We start from the raw sequence: 16305 nt of genomic DNA on the forward strand, positions 1-16305 counted from the left end.
AAGTTTCCTTCCATCACTTCCCCCCCCCCACTGATTACTTTGTTATTCTTTACATTTTTGTTATTCCAGATGAATTTTGTCATTATTTTTCTAGCTCTGTAGTATAATTCTTTGGTAGCTTTTATTGACATGGTACTGAATAAGTAAATAAATTTAGGCAAATTTTCATTTTTATTATATTAGCTCAATCTACTAATGTTCAACTAATATTTCTTCAGCTGTTTTATCTCTGTCTTTGTGAAAAGCATTTTGTAATTGTATTCATATATTTCCTATATGTGTCTGGGAAGGGAGATTCCTAAGTATGTTATACTGTCTGCAATTATTTTAAGTGGATTTTCTCTTTCTGTCTTTTTTGATTATTTTTATTAGTAATATAAAGAGATTCTGATAATTAATATTTATTTTACATACTAACCTTCAATTTTGAAATGCTGCTATCCTCACATTTGTTTAAAAAAAAAATTGTCAAGTCACTACCATGTAGGAATCCATGGAAAAAGCCATAACGTAATTGGTGTTTAAAAGCACTAAAATTGATTCCCAAAAACTCTGTTATCATCTGTGAAATATAAATCCTTATTCTGCCATGCATTCAGTAACAATCATTTGTTCTCAACCAAAATGGATTGTGGATTTCGCTTTGAAAGAATTAATTAATGGATTCCAATGAAAAGTAATCTTAGCAAAGCATCTATGCCATGATCATTTTGGGTTTTTGGAGGAAACTAACCAACAAAAGTATAAAGTGATGTGCCAAAAACAAACCATTTTTGGTGGCAGAATTCAGTTTCTGCTTTATCTTCTGAGGAGTCGATCTCTTTTCATTCGCTCTCATTGCACTAGATCATGTAAGTTTCTTGAGAGTAGGGATTGTTTCATACTTGGTATTTGCATCTCCAATGCTTGGCACATAGTAAGTCTTTAATAATGCTTGTTAATTGATTGATTTATGAGAAGGATCTTAATGAATGCTAATGAAAAGAAATCCTTGCAAATCATCTTTGTCAAGATCATTTTATTCTTGAATTTTGCTTTGAAAAATTGGTATTGTGATCATTTTGCTTTTTTGAGAGTTGGGGGAAAGAAAGTTAATTAAAGACTTGCTAGGTGCCAGGTATTAAGGCAAAAAAAATGCTCTACCTTTAATAAGTGTACATTCTATGGGGGGAGGAATAAATGTAAATATCTAGTAACATAAAGATTCATAGAGAAAAGGTAAAGGTAATCTAAACAGGGAAGGTATGTAGCTGGGAAGACCAGGAAAAACCTGCAGAAATTTCCTATGGATTATAGAAGAAGAAGAAAGAAGAAAGTAGAAGAAGAAGAGGAGGAGGAAGAGCGGGAAGAGGATTCTTTAACTTCTTACATATCTCAGAAATGGACTCTTGAACCATAATAAGGAACCAAATTCCAGATATGTAGTTGTTCAGCTTTCTCAAACAACATTTTTCAAAACAGTATAGTATTTGATACCTGGTGCTCCATCTCTTCTTTTCCTCCTCCCCTTCACCTTCCTCCTCTTCCCACTCTTCCTTCTTTTCTTCCTCTTCTTCTCCTTTCTCCTTTCTTCTTTCTTTTTCTTCTTCTTCTATAAGCAGATGGCACCAAAGAATATGTAAAATAAAAACATTACAAAAATAACATAAAAATTCCTTTTTTCATTTACATTATAAGAAGTCCCATAAAAGATTTAAGCACTTTGTACATATTTTAATACTGTCGAGCCAAAAAGCAAACACTCTCCCCAACTGACCAGAGAAACTTAGAAATCTAAGCAGATTTACTTTGTCATTATCAGAAGCCGTCACATGGATAGCCTCTCTGTGTTAAAATTCATGATGACATTTCAGTTCAAATAATGACATATGTCAGGAATGAGTCACTTCTTTAAAAAAAAAAAAGTCACATTAAAAGTATTTGTAAAAATTCCCATATGAGAATAACATTCTTGATCAGGAATTACCTTCATGGAATTTTAGACGTGAGATGGAATTTTTGGGTGATGTTGGTAAAAAGGAAACCTTCAGGATTTCTCTGCTGTCTCTTTCCAAGTGCTCAACATTAAACGCTGGAAAATAGCCACTGTATTATGCTCATATCCAATCCCCTAAATGTCCCAGTGAGCCTCAGTGAGAGGTAAGAGCAGTCACCTTAGCCAGGGTGATGTCTAAAGCCCCTTCAGCCATGCCTTTTGATTGCCCCCTTACCCCCACCATTCTTTTTCGCTCAATTGCATCTTGTCCCCATAGACAAGACTGAGAATAGTCTGGTCCCTCATTTTCCTAGCTTAGCAACGTCTTTGTAATATACCCCAGAGGGAATCTTACTGTTGTTCTTGAGCAAGCCAGGCGGGGCACAGACTCAGAGAGCTAATTTACTTCTGTTGCAGCCTTTTCTTCCTGCCTCTTGTGAACCAAATAATTGAGTCTGGCTTCCCAGGTCAGCTGAATTCTTTACTAGCAAGGACACTGTGATAGAAGGAAAGCAGAAATGCTGAGGGAAGGCTATCTGGGCCATGAATATTTCTAATCATTGACTCCTTACTGGCTTAAAAGTAATTACACAGCAGCCAGGGCCAGCTGATTGCTTGGCTGGTTTTGGGTCTTTCCTGCCTGGAGCAGAGCTGTGTTTTAGCCAGAGAGGGAGAAGGACAGATACAGGGAGAGGAAGAAAGAGAGAGGAAGAGGAAGAGGAAAAAAGAGAGAAACAGACACAAAGAGAGAAACAGAGACAGAGAGAAACAGAAAGGGACTACTTTGGGTCTAATTTAAAAGACAGAAAAACTTCCTTGTATATATCAATTCTAGTTCTTGAAAGGATTTTTTTTTTCAAAAAGAAAAAATAAAGCAATAAATCTGGATAGAATTTCTGAAGAGATACGATCCTAGCAAACAGTGGGATGAAAAGCAAGATGGTGCACACTAAAAAGGTATGTGACTTATTGGCTACTCTATGGAAGTCCATGTTTTCACTAGAATGTGGTGGGTTTTCACTTTGACTGCCAAGTGTTCCCATTCAGTTTTTGCCATCTGAGCAAAAAACAAACAAAATTATAACTGCTTGGATGGAATAGAGCCAAATAGGAATTGAATGTGACAGGGAAATACATCAAAATTTTTTTGACAAAAACTATTGTTAAGTTGAATTTGACTGTGGTTAAAAATCTGATTACCAGAAAATGGAACTGGGAAAGCCATTCTAACTTTGGACTTTCTCTCAAAAGGAAGTTGGTTTCTCAATAGCACAGCATCCTCTTGTATGTGGACTACTAGTAAGGTTTTTATTTTTAATAACTGCAAGTGGTTAGGGTTTTTTAAATATATATATATACATATATGTACATATATATTTCTATTTCGAGTTGGAGGGGGATTAGACTAGAAAATACAAAGATTCCTTGTTTGCCAAATTTTAGAATTAACCTGAGATTCTATTTTTCCAGGCTTGTCATTTAAAAAAAAGTGTTTGGGAAATGAAACATGCTTGAATCATTAACCTCAACTTCTAAGTAGAGAAGCATTCATAAAGAAAAGCTGTTTCAAAATGTTTTCTATAGTAAAATACTGAGGGGGTTCTCCTAAATGAGCTGCAAAAATGTCAGCTCATTCTTGGCTCAACCTAACTTTTTGTTGTTGTTCATTTGATTTTTTTTTTTTTTTTTGGCATTTCAAATACTCTCCTTTCCTCCCTGGAATAAAAAAACAAGGAGCAGCTACTTGTCTTTCATAAAAGCCAGCTTCCTTTTTAAGGAGTTTAGCAGTTTTGTTAGAATACTTTGTCTTTTTGTCCTTCTCTCACCCCAGTGTACCATCCCAACCATCTAGCTTCCAAAAAGTACAAACTTAACAGAGAGATACTTTCAGCTTTGTTCAGAAACTAATTTGACTTGGCAATAAACCTGGGTAATGAGTGGAATCTCATGCTATATAATAGGGATGTAAAGAATCACCTTACATCACTGTGAAAGTTTAATTATTGAGAAATGGGGACATTATGGAAAACTGCATGAAGTTTCCAGATTTTTCCTCATTGAATGCCACTTTTATTGGTCTCTGTTTAATACTATGTGTATTCACACACGTGTTTATATTATATAAACATGGGGTATTATGTGTACAGAACTTGTTGATCTTTAGATCTATGATCATGCTATAGGGTTCCATTACAAACTAGATATATACTAGAAGGCAACAAGTTAATTCTTCCGTCTCTCTTCTTCATATTATTGACAAAGGGATATTATATTTATAATTATTTAAAGTCATGGAAGTACATACAGTTTGTATTAATTTTTAAGAATATATTGAACTCTAAACTTTCAAAACATGGTGTGCAATGTTCTCGTTCATCCAGTTTCACTGGGATTTCCAAAGCTGTGTCATCATACTTGGACAAGCAAGAACACTTTTATTATTAGGCCTGAAAGTCAAAAAGTTGTGATGAATGTCTTTTTCTGTCAGTTCAGTTTGCATTAGATTTCAAAGCTCTTTCATGGATAGTTTCTATTGCGTGGATACAGGATGTAGTTTTTTGTAGATAAAGTTCTTTTGTTGTAGGTGCAGTGACCTCAGATTTCTGTCCTGACTGTAAACTTGAATGACTATTAGAACTTGTTTGACAGGTAACTGCCAATTTGGGATGACTTAGTTATAAAAAGAATAATGTTCTGAAACACTGAAAAAAAATTTTTTTTTCAAAATATTACCTTGCCCTCAGATGGCACAAAAATACAAGAAAGGGGGGGAAGGAAAGAAAGCATATTAGAAAAAGAGGCAGAATGGGGTGATAACTAGAACTGTGAACTTGTGTCAGAAAACATCAGTTCAGATCCTCATAAATACATAAATATGCATATGTGTGTATGCACACTTGTGGTTATGTGTGTAGCACACATATGGGTAAATTTGCAAGCTTTAACGCATTATATGAATATCAAATATTGTGGTTGTTTTTAATTATTTGGTTTGGTATGATTAGAGCAAGATCTATGAAATGCTGGCTCTTAAATATGAGGTACCCAAACTATCTCTGCCAAAAACAGATAGAGGAGAAAATTAATTGATTTTTGGAGTTAGAAACCCTGGATTTTAGCCCTAGTTCTGACACTTTGTTAATTTTGTGACTTTGGGCAAGCTAGTTAGCCTCTCAATGCCTTAGTTTCTCCATCTATACGTGGGCAATGATATTATTTGGATTCATTCTCAAGATTGTTTGTAAGGATGGCACTTTGGAAACCATAAGCTATAAGTATGCACATGTATACATATATATGTATATGTATATTGTATGTTTGCCTCTGCATGTATATATAGCTATAGGGGTAAGCGTGTATATGCGTGTATATAGTGGGTGTGTATGTGCATGTAAATCTGTAATTATATGTGTCCATATAAGCATGTATGTGTATAAATGTGTGTAGGTATGTACATGTGTATTGTGCATCTGCATGTATATATAGTTATAGGGATAAGCATGTACGTGTGTGTGTGTGTATAATGGGTATAGATTGCTTCTGCATGTATATATGTAGTTATGGGTATGTATATAAGCATGCACATGTGTATATGGGTAGCTATATGTAGGTATATACAAGCATATATGTTTATGTTCATGTATATATGTAGCTATAGGTTTGTGTGTAATTATGCACGTGTGTAGCTATATGTATATGTAAGTGTGTGTTTATGTTCGTGTATGCATGTGGCTATAGGTATGTATAGCATGCACATGTATATATGTGCATATGTGTAGCTCTATGTAATGTAAGTGTGTGTTTATGTTTGTGTTTGCATGTGGCTATAGGTATGTATATAAGCATGCACAAGTATATATGTGCATATGTGTAGCTATATGTAATGTAAGCGTGTGTTTGTGTTTGCATGTGGCTATAGGTATGTATATAAGCCTTGTGTGCATATTTACATGCATGTGCAGCATGCATGTAGCTATATGCATGTACATATATGTGTGTGCCATGTACGTGTTGTGCATGTATATATCTAGCTGTAGGTTTATGTGAGCATTCATGTGTGTGTGTGTATGTAGTTATAGGTGTGTGTATAAGCATGTATATGAATATGTATAAAACATGGGGGTGTGTATAAGCATGTACACATGTATATGTATGTTGCGTACGTGTTGTGCATGTATATATGTAGCTGTGGGCGTGTATGAGCATTCGTGTGTGTATGAGGTGGAAAGAAGGGAGAATTCTCTTGCCTGCTAGTGTTTAAGTTTATAATGGAATCCAACAGCAAATCATAGGATCTTTAAAGTAGAAGTTGAAGAACCATGGCAGAGCACAGACAATCTGACGGCACAGATGTGAACATGCACACACGTGATACACCCGCAGATGCACGAGGTGTGGATGCCCCCGTCGGAGAGCCCGGGCCCTCGGCTCTGCCCGCCCCTGCTCCTGCCCGCACTGAGGGCCTCTCCCTCCTTCAGGGAGACGTTGTCTCTGGGCTAGCGGAGCGGTCTGGTGCCAGTTCTCCTGTGCCGAGGCTCCAGCGCCAGTTAAAGAACTGGGGGAAAGGATAATGAGCAAATCATTCAGTAGCTTGGCAGCGCAACAAAGAGCTAACAAAGCAAACATTATGGGGCTCCCAACTCCTCATTAAACTCCGGCACTAATTATTTATTTCCTAGAGGAGAAGGAAACTACAACTTAAAGGCTCTAATGCTCCTTCTCTGCATCAGCTGCGAACTTCACGTGTCAGCACCTTGCACGGCCCCCAGGGCCTCACATGGTGTTTTCAGTAGGTGCTTAATAAATGCTCGTTTGCCTGGTTTGATCCGGAGCGAGACCTCTGAGGCTGCCCCAGGAAACGGAGGGGCCGCTGTCCGGTGCCTTGCCAGCCCAGATCACCCCAAGGGGGGATATTCGGCACTTGGGATTCCCAGCGGAATAGTGTTCGTCACCACCCCGAGGCTTTCTGAGGTTTCGTTCTTATCACACCTGCACTACTTGAGGAATTAGCTCGCTCTCGGTTGCTTGTGAGGGATTTTCAAATGAATGTGTTTTAATTGAAATACGGAATTTTCATTGAAATTTAGGTATTTATTGAAAAAGAGAACTTTGGGGCAACTAGATGGCACAGTGGGTAGAGCACGGGTCTTAGTCCGGAGAATCTGAGTTCAAATCTAGTCTCAGACACTTAACACTTACTATCTGTGTTGGCCCTGGTGGCTTAACCCCAATAATGCTGCAAAAAGGGAAGGAAGGAAGGAAAGAAGGAAAGAAGGAAGGAAGCAAGGAAGGAAGGAAAAATGGAAGGAAGGAAGGAAGGAAAGATGAAAGGAAGAGAGAGCGAGGGAAGGAAGGAAGAGAGAGAGGGAAAGAAGGAAGGAAGCGAGGGAGGGAAGGAAGGAAAGAAGGAAGGAAAGAAGGAGGGAAGGAAGGAAGGAAGGAAAGAAGGAAGGAAGGAAGAGAGGGAGGGAAGGAAGGAAAGAAGGAAGGAAAAGAAGGAGGGAAGGAAGGAGGGAAAGAAGGAAGGAAGGAAAGAAAGAGGAAAAGAGGGAGGGAAAGAAAGAGAGAGGGAGGGAGGAAAGGAAGAAAGGAAGGAAAGAAGGAAGAAAAGAAGGAAGGAAGGAAGAATTTTGCACAAACTCAATTACTATAGAAAGTGGTTGATAATATGTGGTATCCTAAAATCTCAAAGGTCATACAATCTACACAAAGGCCACGTTGCTTACTGTACAAATCTCTTCCATGACTTCTCTAATAATTTATTGTCCTTTTTGTTTGCTTCCAGTGGCCTCAAAGGAATGGACATATTTCAAGTGCCATAACATATGTCCAGTGGAAGGCAGCATTTTACAGTAGAAAAGAGTTATTAAACTCGGGTTCAAATCTAAATTCTGTCATGACCTAAGTGACTTTAGGGGTAGGGGAGTTTATAGTACTCCTCATAATTTCCCAAAATATATATCATTTTAAAAATGTTAATTTTCTCTTTATCATACTTTATTATACTTCCTTCTACTAGGCCCTAAATTCTAACACAAGCCTTTAAGTAGAAATAAGAAAGGGAAATCAGACTTGTCATATTTGACCATGTCCTTTGGAAGGCTGTACGGCACAATGGGAACAGCATTTGCTGTGGTGATGGAAAAGCTAAAGCAAAATCCCAGCTTCTGTCACTCATCCACTCACTCACTCACTCACTACCTGGATAACCATAGGCAAGTCACTTAACTAACAAACTAACATGGGCTTCAGCTCTTTCATTTGTCAAATGGAAAAATAAACTGGACTAGCCTGTCTCTAATGTTCTTTGTAGCTCTGAGTCTACACTCATATCCTCAGTCCTTTGTTCTGTTAAAAAGCCAAAGGAGTCCGATTTATCATGGCTTTTCTCCTTCCCTACTCTCATCTCCCCAAATAAAGGCAGGTCAGAATTCCCATCAGCAATTGACAAGCCAAGTCAGCACATTCGCCTGCATCTGCCCTGAGCCCTTCCAGTTTTGTCAGTGATCATTTTGGGATAAAATCACATTTCACATGGTTGTTATCATGGCTGGGTTGCTGAAGCGTGTCTCGGCATTCCATTTCTGGAATGCTCACTGGCTCTGGGCTCAGCCCTTAATATGAAGCAAGAGTTTTGTGCCTCATCTGTACGCCTGAGTCTTTGTAACTGCAAATCTGGGAATGTTTTTTCCTGATATTCTCCATAATGAGAAATATAACTTAGGGAAATGAAAACCGAATTTGCTTTGTTGTTTGACAAAACCTCTTACTTTGAAAATTCTTTATTTGGGGGCTGCTATTCAGGGTTTATAAAACTCTAAGTCAACTTCCTCTTAGGATGGGACAAATCTTTGTGTGTGGTTCAGAGCTTCCTCCTCATTCTCTTGAAAAGATATTCCTGTTCTAAGAGTTAGTCCCCCTTACCCATAGACTACACTTTGCAATTGTCACCAGATTTCTTTTCCTCATCCTCTCACATCACGGGGGCATCTCAGGTCTGTATTTCTACAGGACTTAGGTAGCACATTTGTCCACATTACAGGAAAGAATAGACTAAAGTGAAGAAAAAGTGACCCTATTTAATGCCATCCTTCCAAAAGAAGATTATGCTGAATCGTATTTATGACTAAATCCACATATCATTGGAACCCCCAAGAAAAATAAGTCCATCACCAAGTTGTTTTGTCTGTGCGACCACAAACAATTGGTTTGGGACTGGTTTGGACAAAGTAACTGGTTGTTTCGGTATGGCACAGATGCAGCCTACATCTGTCTATGGTTAACGATGATAATTAATGTCCCCAAAGAGGGACAAACATCAGGCATCTGAGGTCTTCAGGCATGCTGTTAGGGAGGCAACCCAAAATAAGGACTCATGGGGCTGCAGGATTTTCAAGCTGAAAAGGACCTTAGAAATCATCTTGTCTAACATTAGAATTTTATAGATAAAGAAACAGATGGACAAAGAGATAGTGCTGACACAGGCAGCAAGTGACATAAGCAACATTAGAATTCTGGCTTTCTAAGTTCAAATCCAGTACACTTTGTCCCTTCCATGAAAACATCTGTCCTCAATATACCATCTCCCTACCAGCCCTTCACCAAACTGAGTAGATCTTTGTGATTGCTTTAGTAGAATCCTTCTATGGGGAAGTTAGAGAGTGTCTCTAAAGTCTCATAATTCTCATCAGAAGCTTCGTGAATATGTACACACACACACACACACACACACACACACACACAAAGGATTAATAATAGAATTGAGATAAAAGAACTCCAAATATTTGAGAGATTAATGATGCTAAAAGTAAATGGGGCAGTAAATAGTGTGCCAGACTCATCTTCCTGAGTTCAAATTTGGCCTCAGACACTAATTAGCTGTGTGACCGTAGGCAAGTCACTTAGCCCTATTTGCCCAATTTCCTCATCTGTAAAATAAACTGAAGAAATAGCAACCTACTCTAATACCCTTGCCAAGAAAACCCCAAATGAGCCAAATGGCTCAAAGAGTTAGACACAATCAAAAAACAACTAGATATAACCAAATAGAATATAACTTGGGAAGAGTACAAGGAAACAGCCATTCCTCTCTCTTACTGTAGGCTGTTTGGTCAAACTCTTGAAACTGCATAGTTTGTAAATCATGTAAACTCCAAACTACCTTTTGCAAAATGGCCTGGTAAATCTCCCGGTAGGTTATGTTTCTAACTGTTGCTGAAATGTTTTTGAGTGATTGGAAAGGAAGCCATTTCCTCTTTCCAAGCTTTGGTGGCTCTCTGCTGTTTGTTATCAGTACAAAAATCATTCTGAGGTATACATATGTTCATGTTGCAGATGAGTAAACTGAGACTTGGAGTGGCTAAACAACTAACCTAAGGTTACACAGCAGGTGTCAGAACTAGGATTCAACCCCAGATTTCTTCCAATTTTGAGCCAGCTGTTCTTTATGTTGTATTCCTTTTCCACTCTTAGAACAAATGAATGAGGTCCTCATGATTAATTGTCACAAAATGAAATACATTTGTAAAGCACTTAGCACACTACCTGGAGCATAGTAGGTGTTTAAGAAATGCTTGGGATATCTTTCTTCTTGTGAGTATCATAAAACATTAATATTACTTGGAAAGATGGAAAAATTTATTTCTATAAGGAGATTTTTTTTAAAAAATTCTTAATTTAAAATTCCCTGTTTTTTTGTTTTGTTTTGTTTTGTTTTATCGGTCCTTAGAGATCAATTAGTGCAAAATTTTCTTTAAATATTTTTAATTCCCCCCCTTTTTTTTTAGTGAACCCAATCTTAAAATAAAAACCCTAAAGCAAAACTAACTAAAAAAGCAACTATTTCTGGCAGCAAACGAGGTATTTATGGGATTACAGATTTATAGGAGAAGGAACATATAGGCTATCACATCCAATCCTTCACCTTCATTTTATAGTTACAATTTACAGAGGTTTAAAGCAGATAAATGACTTGTCCAGGGTCACACAACTAGTGTCTGCAGCTAGATCTGAATTCAGGTCTCCCATTCTCCAAGCACAGTGCTCTATCCACTGCACAACATAGATGCTAGTATACAACCATAGACCCTCATTTCTTTATAGAGAAGGGAGGATATATGTTTCCTTCTCTCTTCCCTTTAACCAAAATTTTTAAAAATTCAACTATTCTCAATTTACTTGCCTTTTAGTATTGTTTTCATTTACATTAATAGGACCATTGTGCAGGTAATTCTCTCGGTACTTTCTTCCTTCTGCATTACTTCTTCCTATTCTCTGAATTCCTCATGTTCTTGTGATACCACACTGTTCCATTGCATTCATATTACCACATTTTATTACATTCACCTATACCACATATTCTCCAGTTAGTGGGTACTTACTTCCCTATTTTTGTAGGCCAGAAAAGGGGCTACTATAGATATCTTGTTAAATGAAGACCCTTTTTTCCCTTTAATTGACTTTTCTGGTGCTATAGCGTATTTACCAGGAATAAATACTCCGAGTCAAGAGATACAGGGATTTTTCTCCCTAAAACTCTAAATTGTTTTCAGGATTCAGGATTCAGTGTAACAATTCATATCTCCACCAAAATTATATTTGTGTATCTGTCTTTCCACACTTCTTCAAAAACTGATTGTTTCAACTCTAAGCATCTTGGCCATGAAGTTGTTTTAACTTAGATTTTCTTATTGGTTAACGAGGCCTTTTTTCTTAAACCCTAATTTTACAAGGAAAAATGAAGTCATAAAGAGGTTAAGTAATTTACCCAAAATTGCACATGTAGTAGAACCATGATTGAAAGCCAAATTTTCTGATTCTGCTTATAATGACACTTGACACTGTTTATAATATTACTTCAAACTGTTGATATGCATACTGGGCTACAGTTTCTCAGATACTATATTAGTCATAGAAAACATTCCATTTGTTCTAGAATACCTGAAATGAACTGAATTGAATTTGATTAAATCACCCAAATCCTTAGTTATATTATCCTTAGTGAGTCCAACAAATACCTTTGGGACATTGTTTCACATCACTTTCCTCTCCTTAAAAGTACTTTATGACAAATGCTTCTCTTTTTGGGGGATCTTGGAACATCTGCTTTTCTGTTTAGAGAGTTTCATGCTTCTGGATAAAATGAATTTCAGAATTATTGCTGTAGAAACTTCTATGTATCTTTGTATAGTCTGATTTTCCGATATGCTAATTACCTGGCAATTTCATGCTTATTACCAGTAAAGTAACTGCTTATTTTTATTCTCTCGTTGATTAAAAAAAAAAAAAAAGGTTCTATATTAATTGGAAAGTCGAGTTTTATTTATTATTCATCTTATGCTCCATAGTTACTATGAATGTTGGCCAAATAAGCACTTTGGAATGGCTTTAAATCCATGCTCAGTATTGGACTTTATTATGTCTGTTGTTAAAGAACCAGCTTGACCAAATTCAGGTAGTTTCACTACCATGTTGACTGAAAAATTGATCCAGAGAAACTCTCACAGAATCACATCCCAAATTACATCTGTTTGCTTGTTTGTGTTGTTGGAGACTATAGTCACACCAGCCAAACTGTGGATTAAAGGGCTAACGACTTCAATTCTATTTTCCTACTCAGGTCGGTGATCCTTTGAGTCACTAGAGTATTCTTAGGTTGTAATCTGAGGCCAGACATCAGGGAGCCCTTTGGCAGTGTAGCCTTTTCCCCCAGCGGAGCATGAGAGAGATACTTGGTGGCCCCAGTAGTCCCCGTGGGCATAAGCAACAAGACCGTGCACGTCTGGCTTCTGAGTACAGAGTTTGCATCATCTCTCCTTCCTTTTGAAGGTACATGACTGATGGTGGACTGGGCCTCTATACTCGGCGACTGAATCGGCTGCCTGATGGAATGGCCGTAGTGCGGGAGACGTTACAACGGAACACTTCCCTGGGCCTTGTAGATGCTGACAGGTAAGCCAGCTCCTAAATTATACACTCTCGGTTGGTCTGTGTGTTCTGATGTATGAAGATGCTGGAAGATACTTTCTCTTGTTTTCAAGAAACTCTAAGTACAATGAGAGAGATGAGACAGAAATAAGAGCAAAAAGACATAAGAAAGAAGATTATGAATTGATTCCAATTCCATCATGGTTTAAAAAATGGAGGAATTGGAATCACTGAGAGGATTAGTTACCCAATCACTGAGAGGATTAGTTACCCGGCTGAGGATGAGGCTATGTCTCCCAATGTAGGAATAAAGGGAAACAGTAAAGTTGGAGCAAAAATCAATAATGGAGAAAAGAAATCTACTTTGTGGAAGGCCTTAACTGTCAAAGAGGCAGTAAGGAAATGCTTTCATACACTGAAAAATGTTTCTGTTTTTATTTGTTTTGGGTAAATAAGACTTCAGATTATGATCCCAGAGCCACTTAAAGTGAATGTGAATAGTTCCAATTTTGGAAGGTTGTTGCTATTTGAATTGTTGGCAGTCCTTGTGGCCTTGTCACTTGAATCCAGCACATGGAATATGTTTCACTTCCTCTCTTGTTAACCAGCTTTCTAGGTATCATACTTTGAAAAGAAACCTTAGGGATTACTCTTTGGTGTATTGCTGAGATCTGTGGGGAAAAAAACAAATCTCAAGGTGCTTGGTAGGATGGTGTTAGCAACCTTTGCTTGCTCTAAGCCCAAATCCCACACCTGTGAACTCTGTTCTTTGTAACCAATTCTAGTGCTTCTGATTTGCATGAGATATTTAATTCTAGTAGATTCATGTATTTTTTGGATAGGATACTTACAACCTTTGCTATAAAAGTAATCCCTTCTTTCATTGCTACTATCTTTTTGTTGGATCTTCTGAAATATTTTCTCCACTTGATGTGAAACAACAAATTCTAGGTGGTAGCTCTGAAACCCACCTGTAAATATACTCCAGATTCAGTGTTCTAAAGGGTCCTCAAACTACGGCCCACGGGCCAGATATGGCAGCTGAGGATGATTATCCCCCTCCCCCAGGGCTATGAAGTTTCTTTATTTAAAGGCCCACAAAACAAAGTTTTTGTTTTTACTATAGTCTGAGGGACAGTGAACTGGCCTCCTATTTAAAAAGTTTGAGGACCCCTGTTAACGTGTCAAGATAATGGTGCATACAGCAAATACCACAATTCTATTGGGTAAAACTATAGACCAAGGTGCAACTTCTAATGTTTTCTTACAACAACCAGATACTTTGGTGCTTAGAATCTTTTGATTTCATGGACATAGTAGGGCACAGTAATCAGTGAATAAATCCTGAAGTCATCCTCAGAATGGATAACTAGGCAAGGCAAAGAAACTCTTTGAAGGGAGGGGGCTGTGTGGGAAGGGGTCAGCATGAAAAGGGGGAAAGTGTACACCTAAAGTTGATAGGATTTTTAAGTCTAGTAAAAAAAAAAAAAAAAAAAGAATTAAGAGATAAAACTTCAGATTAGATCCTAGAGCCATGAAAGATGGATTAATGTATTATTTGCTATTAGCAGAGGAAAGATGGTATTTGAACATTCCCTAGAAATACCCTTCCTTCAGTGATATCCTGTCCAAAAAACTCGTTGAGAATGAAGTACTGACAGTAAGGATTAAACCAGGACAGACAAAACAGAACTTGGCTTAATTGTTAAAATACCCTCAATGGAGCTTTCTCCATGTGCTAATTTATTTTGTTTACTTATGTTTTCCTATAAATGTGTGATTGGATAGAAAACCTTATTAGCTAGAACATAGGTCTTACAATGTACATTTCCCCCTGCAGCTGTCAAGGAAATCTGAAGTAGACAGTTTAATTTAATGCTTGATTGCTGGGCTAATAGAATTATTACAGATCACAGCTGGGCTTATTTATGTATTCTGGGATGGAAGATTTTGTCAGAATGGAGATTGTGTTTGTAATTTCATTTCATCTCTGAGTCACTTTAAAGTATATAAACGGACCGTTTTAGATTCTGTTATTATTTTTTGTTTGTTTTGTTCCGGTTCGGAATATGATTTATTGCTATAAAGAGCTCTTATTAAGGAATTTTTTTTTATTTATAAGGGCCAACAAGTTTATAGTCTTACGGCTAAGGTGCTTAACAATTTTTAGGTGTTGGATTCCTGGCAAACTGCTGAAATTTATCCCTTCTCAAAATAAATTTTTTTGTAGTTCTTAATTAAAAGAAGTGCTAATTTTCAATTAGTAGTTAGTGAAAATAAAGGTTTATTTTTCCCCATTTAATTTCACAGACCCCTTAAAATCAATTCACAGACTTAAGAAGAAGAACCTCTGTTTAAAGTGTACTGAGAGATTAAGTAATTTGCCCAGAATCCTAATGCCAGTTTGTATCAAAAGGAAGACAAACCCAGGTTTCCTTACTTTGAGGCAGATTCTCTATCTATTATAGCCCTGCCATATCTCGCACTGTTTTATAAAATAGAATATATGGATGCAAAAACTGCTTTCATGCTCCTAAAGCTGGCTAGTGAATAGGGCCAGCTTTAAACTAGACATTTTGTGATTATTTGACATTTCTGACACTTAATTAGTACAGAGTTTTTTCTTGTTTTTTTTTTTTTTTTGGTCTGTTGTGAATTGTGATTTAGGGCAGGAGTTGGCATAATTATACTTGAGCATGTTGATAAGCTTTATTTTTTGTAATCTCTGAAATTATTTTTAACATAGCATAATTTGTATAATAATGTATAGCCCTGAATGATGAGGGAATGTGTTCATAGGACATTCATATAAATATTAAAATAATGTATTAATATTAATAATCAATGGTATATTTAACATGTATATATATGTTTAATGGAAAAGACATAACAAACCAATACATTCCTAGAATTTTGTTTGTTTGTTTGTTTTAGAGGCAATCAGGATTACAGTGACTTGCTCAGGTTCACACAGCTAGTCAGTGTCTAAGGCTAGATTTGAACTCAGGTCCACCTGATTCCTGGGTGAGTGCTCTATCCACTCTGCCACCTGGCTGCCTCTAGAATTCTTTTTTTAAAAAAGGATAAATACTAAAATTTTCATTACAGAATTTAGAGATGGATTAGTTATGCTAACTATCTAGGAGACTGTGGACAAGTCCCCTTCCCAACCTGGACTTTAATATCATCATCTGTAAAATCAGGTAGTTGGACTAGATGTCTTAGTAGATCCCTTGACTTGAGCAATGAATATCTTGGATTAGACAGAGATTTCTAAGGTTCCTTCCAGCTCCTCATCCTGTGACTCATTTAGGGGTCTAAAAGATGCTCATAAAACCCAATTCTTTCATTTTATGAAGGAGGAAGATGAAGCTCAGAGAGATTCCATAGATCAAATCTCAAAT

General features: G+C 37.1%; 1 protein-coding gene across 2 annotated transcripts in view; it reads left to right on the top strand.

Moving 5' to 3' along the window:
- The window catches only part of NAV2 (neuron navigator 2), a 442768-nt gene that overhangs the window by 281994 nt on the left and 144469 nt on the right, over positions 1 to 16305 (top strand). For both annotated transcript variants that reach the window (XM_051965599.1, XM_051965600.1), the window contains one exon: positions 12803 to 12925. In XM_051965599.1, coding sequence (XP_051821559.1) covers positions 12803 to 12925 — 123 coding nt within the window. The remainder of the gene's footprint in view (positions 1 to 12802; positions 12926 to 16305) is intronic.

The sequence above is a fragment of the Antechinus flavipes genome, chromosome 6, assembly GCF_016432865.1.
Source record: "Antechinus flavipes isolate AdamAnt ecotype Samford, QLD, Australia chromosome 6, AdamAnt_v2, whole genome shotgun sequence".
In the NCBI taxonomy this organism is placed as follows: domain Eukaryota; kingdom Metazoa; phylum Chordata; class Mammalia; order Dasyuromorphia; family Dasyuridae; genus Antechinus; species Antechinus flavipes.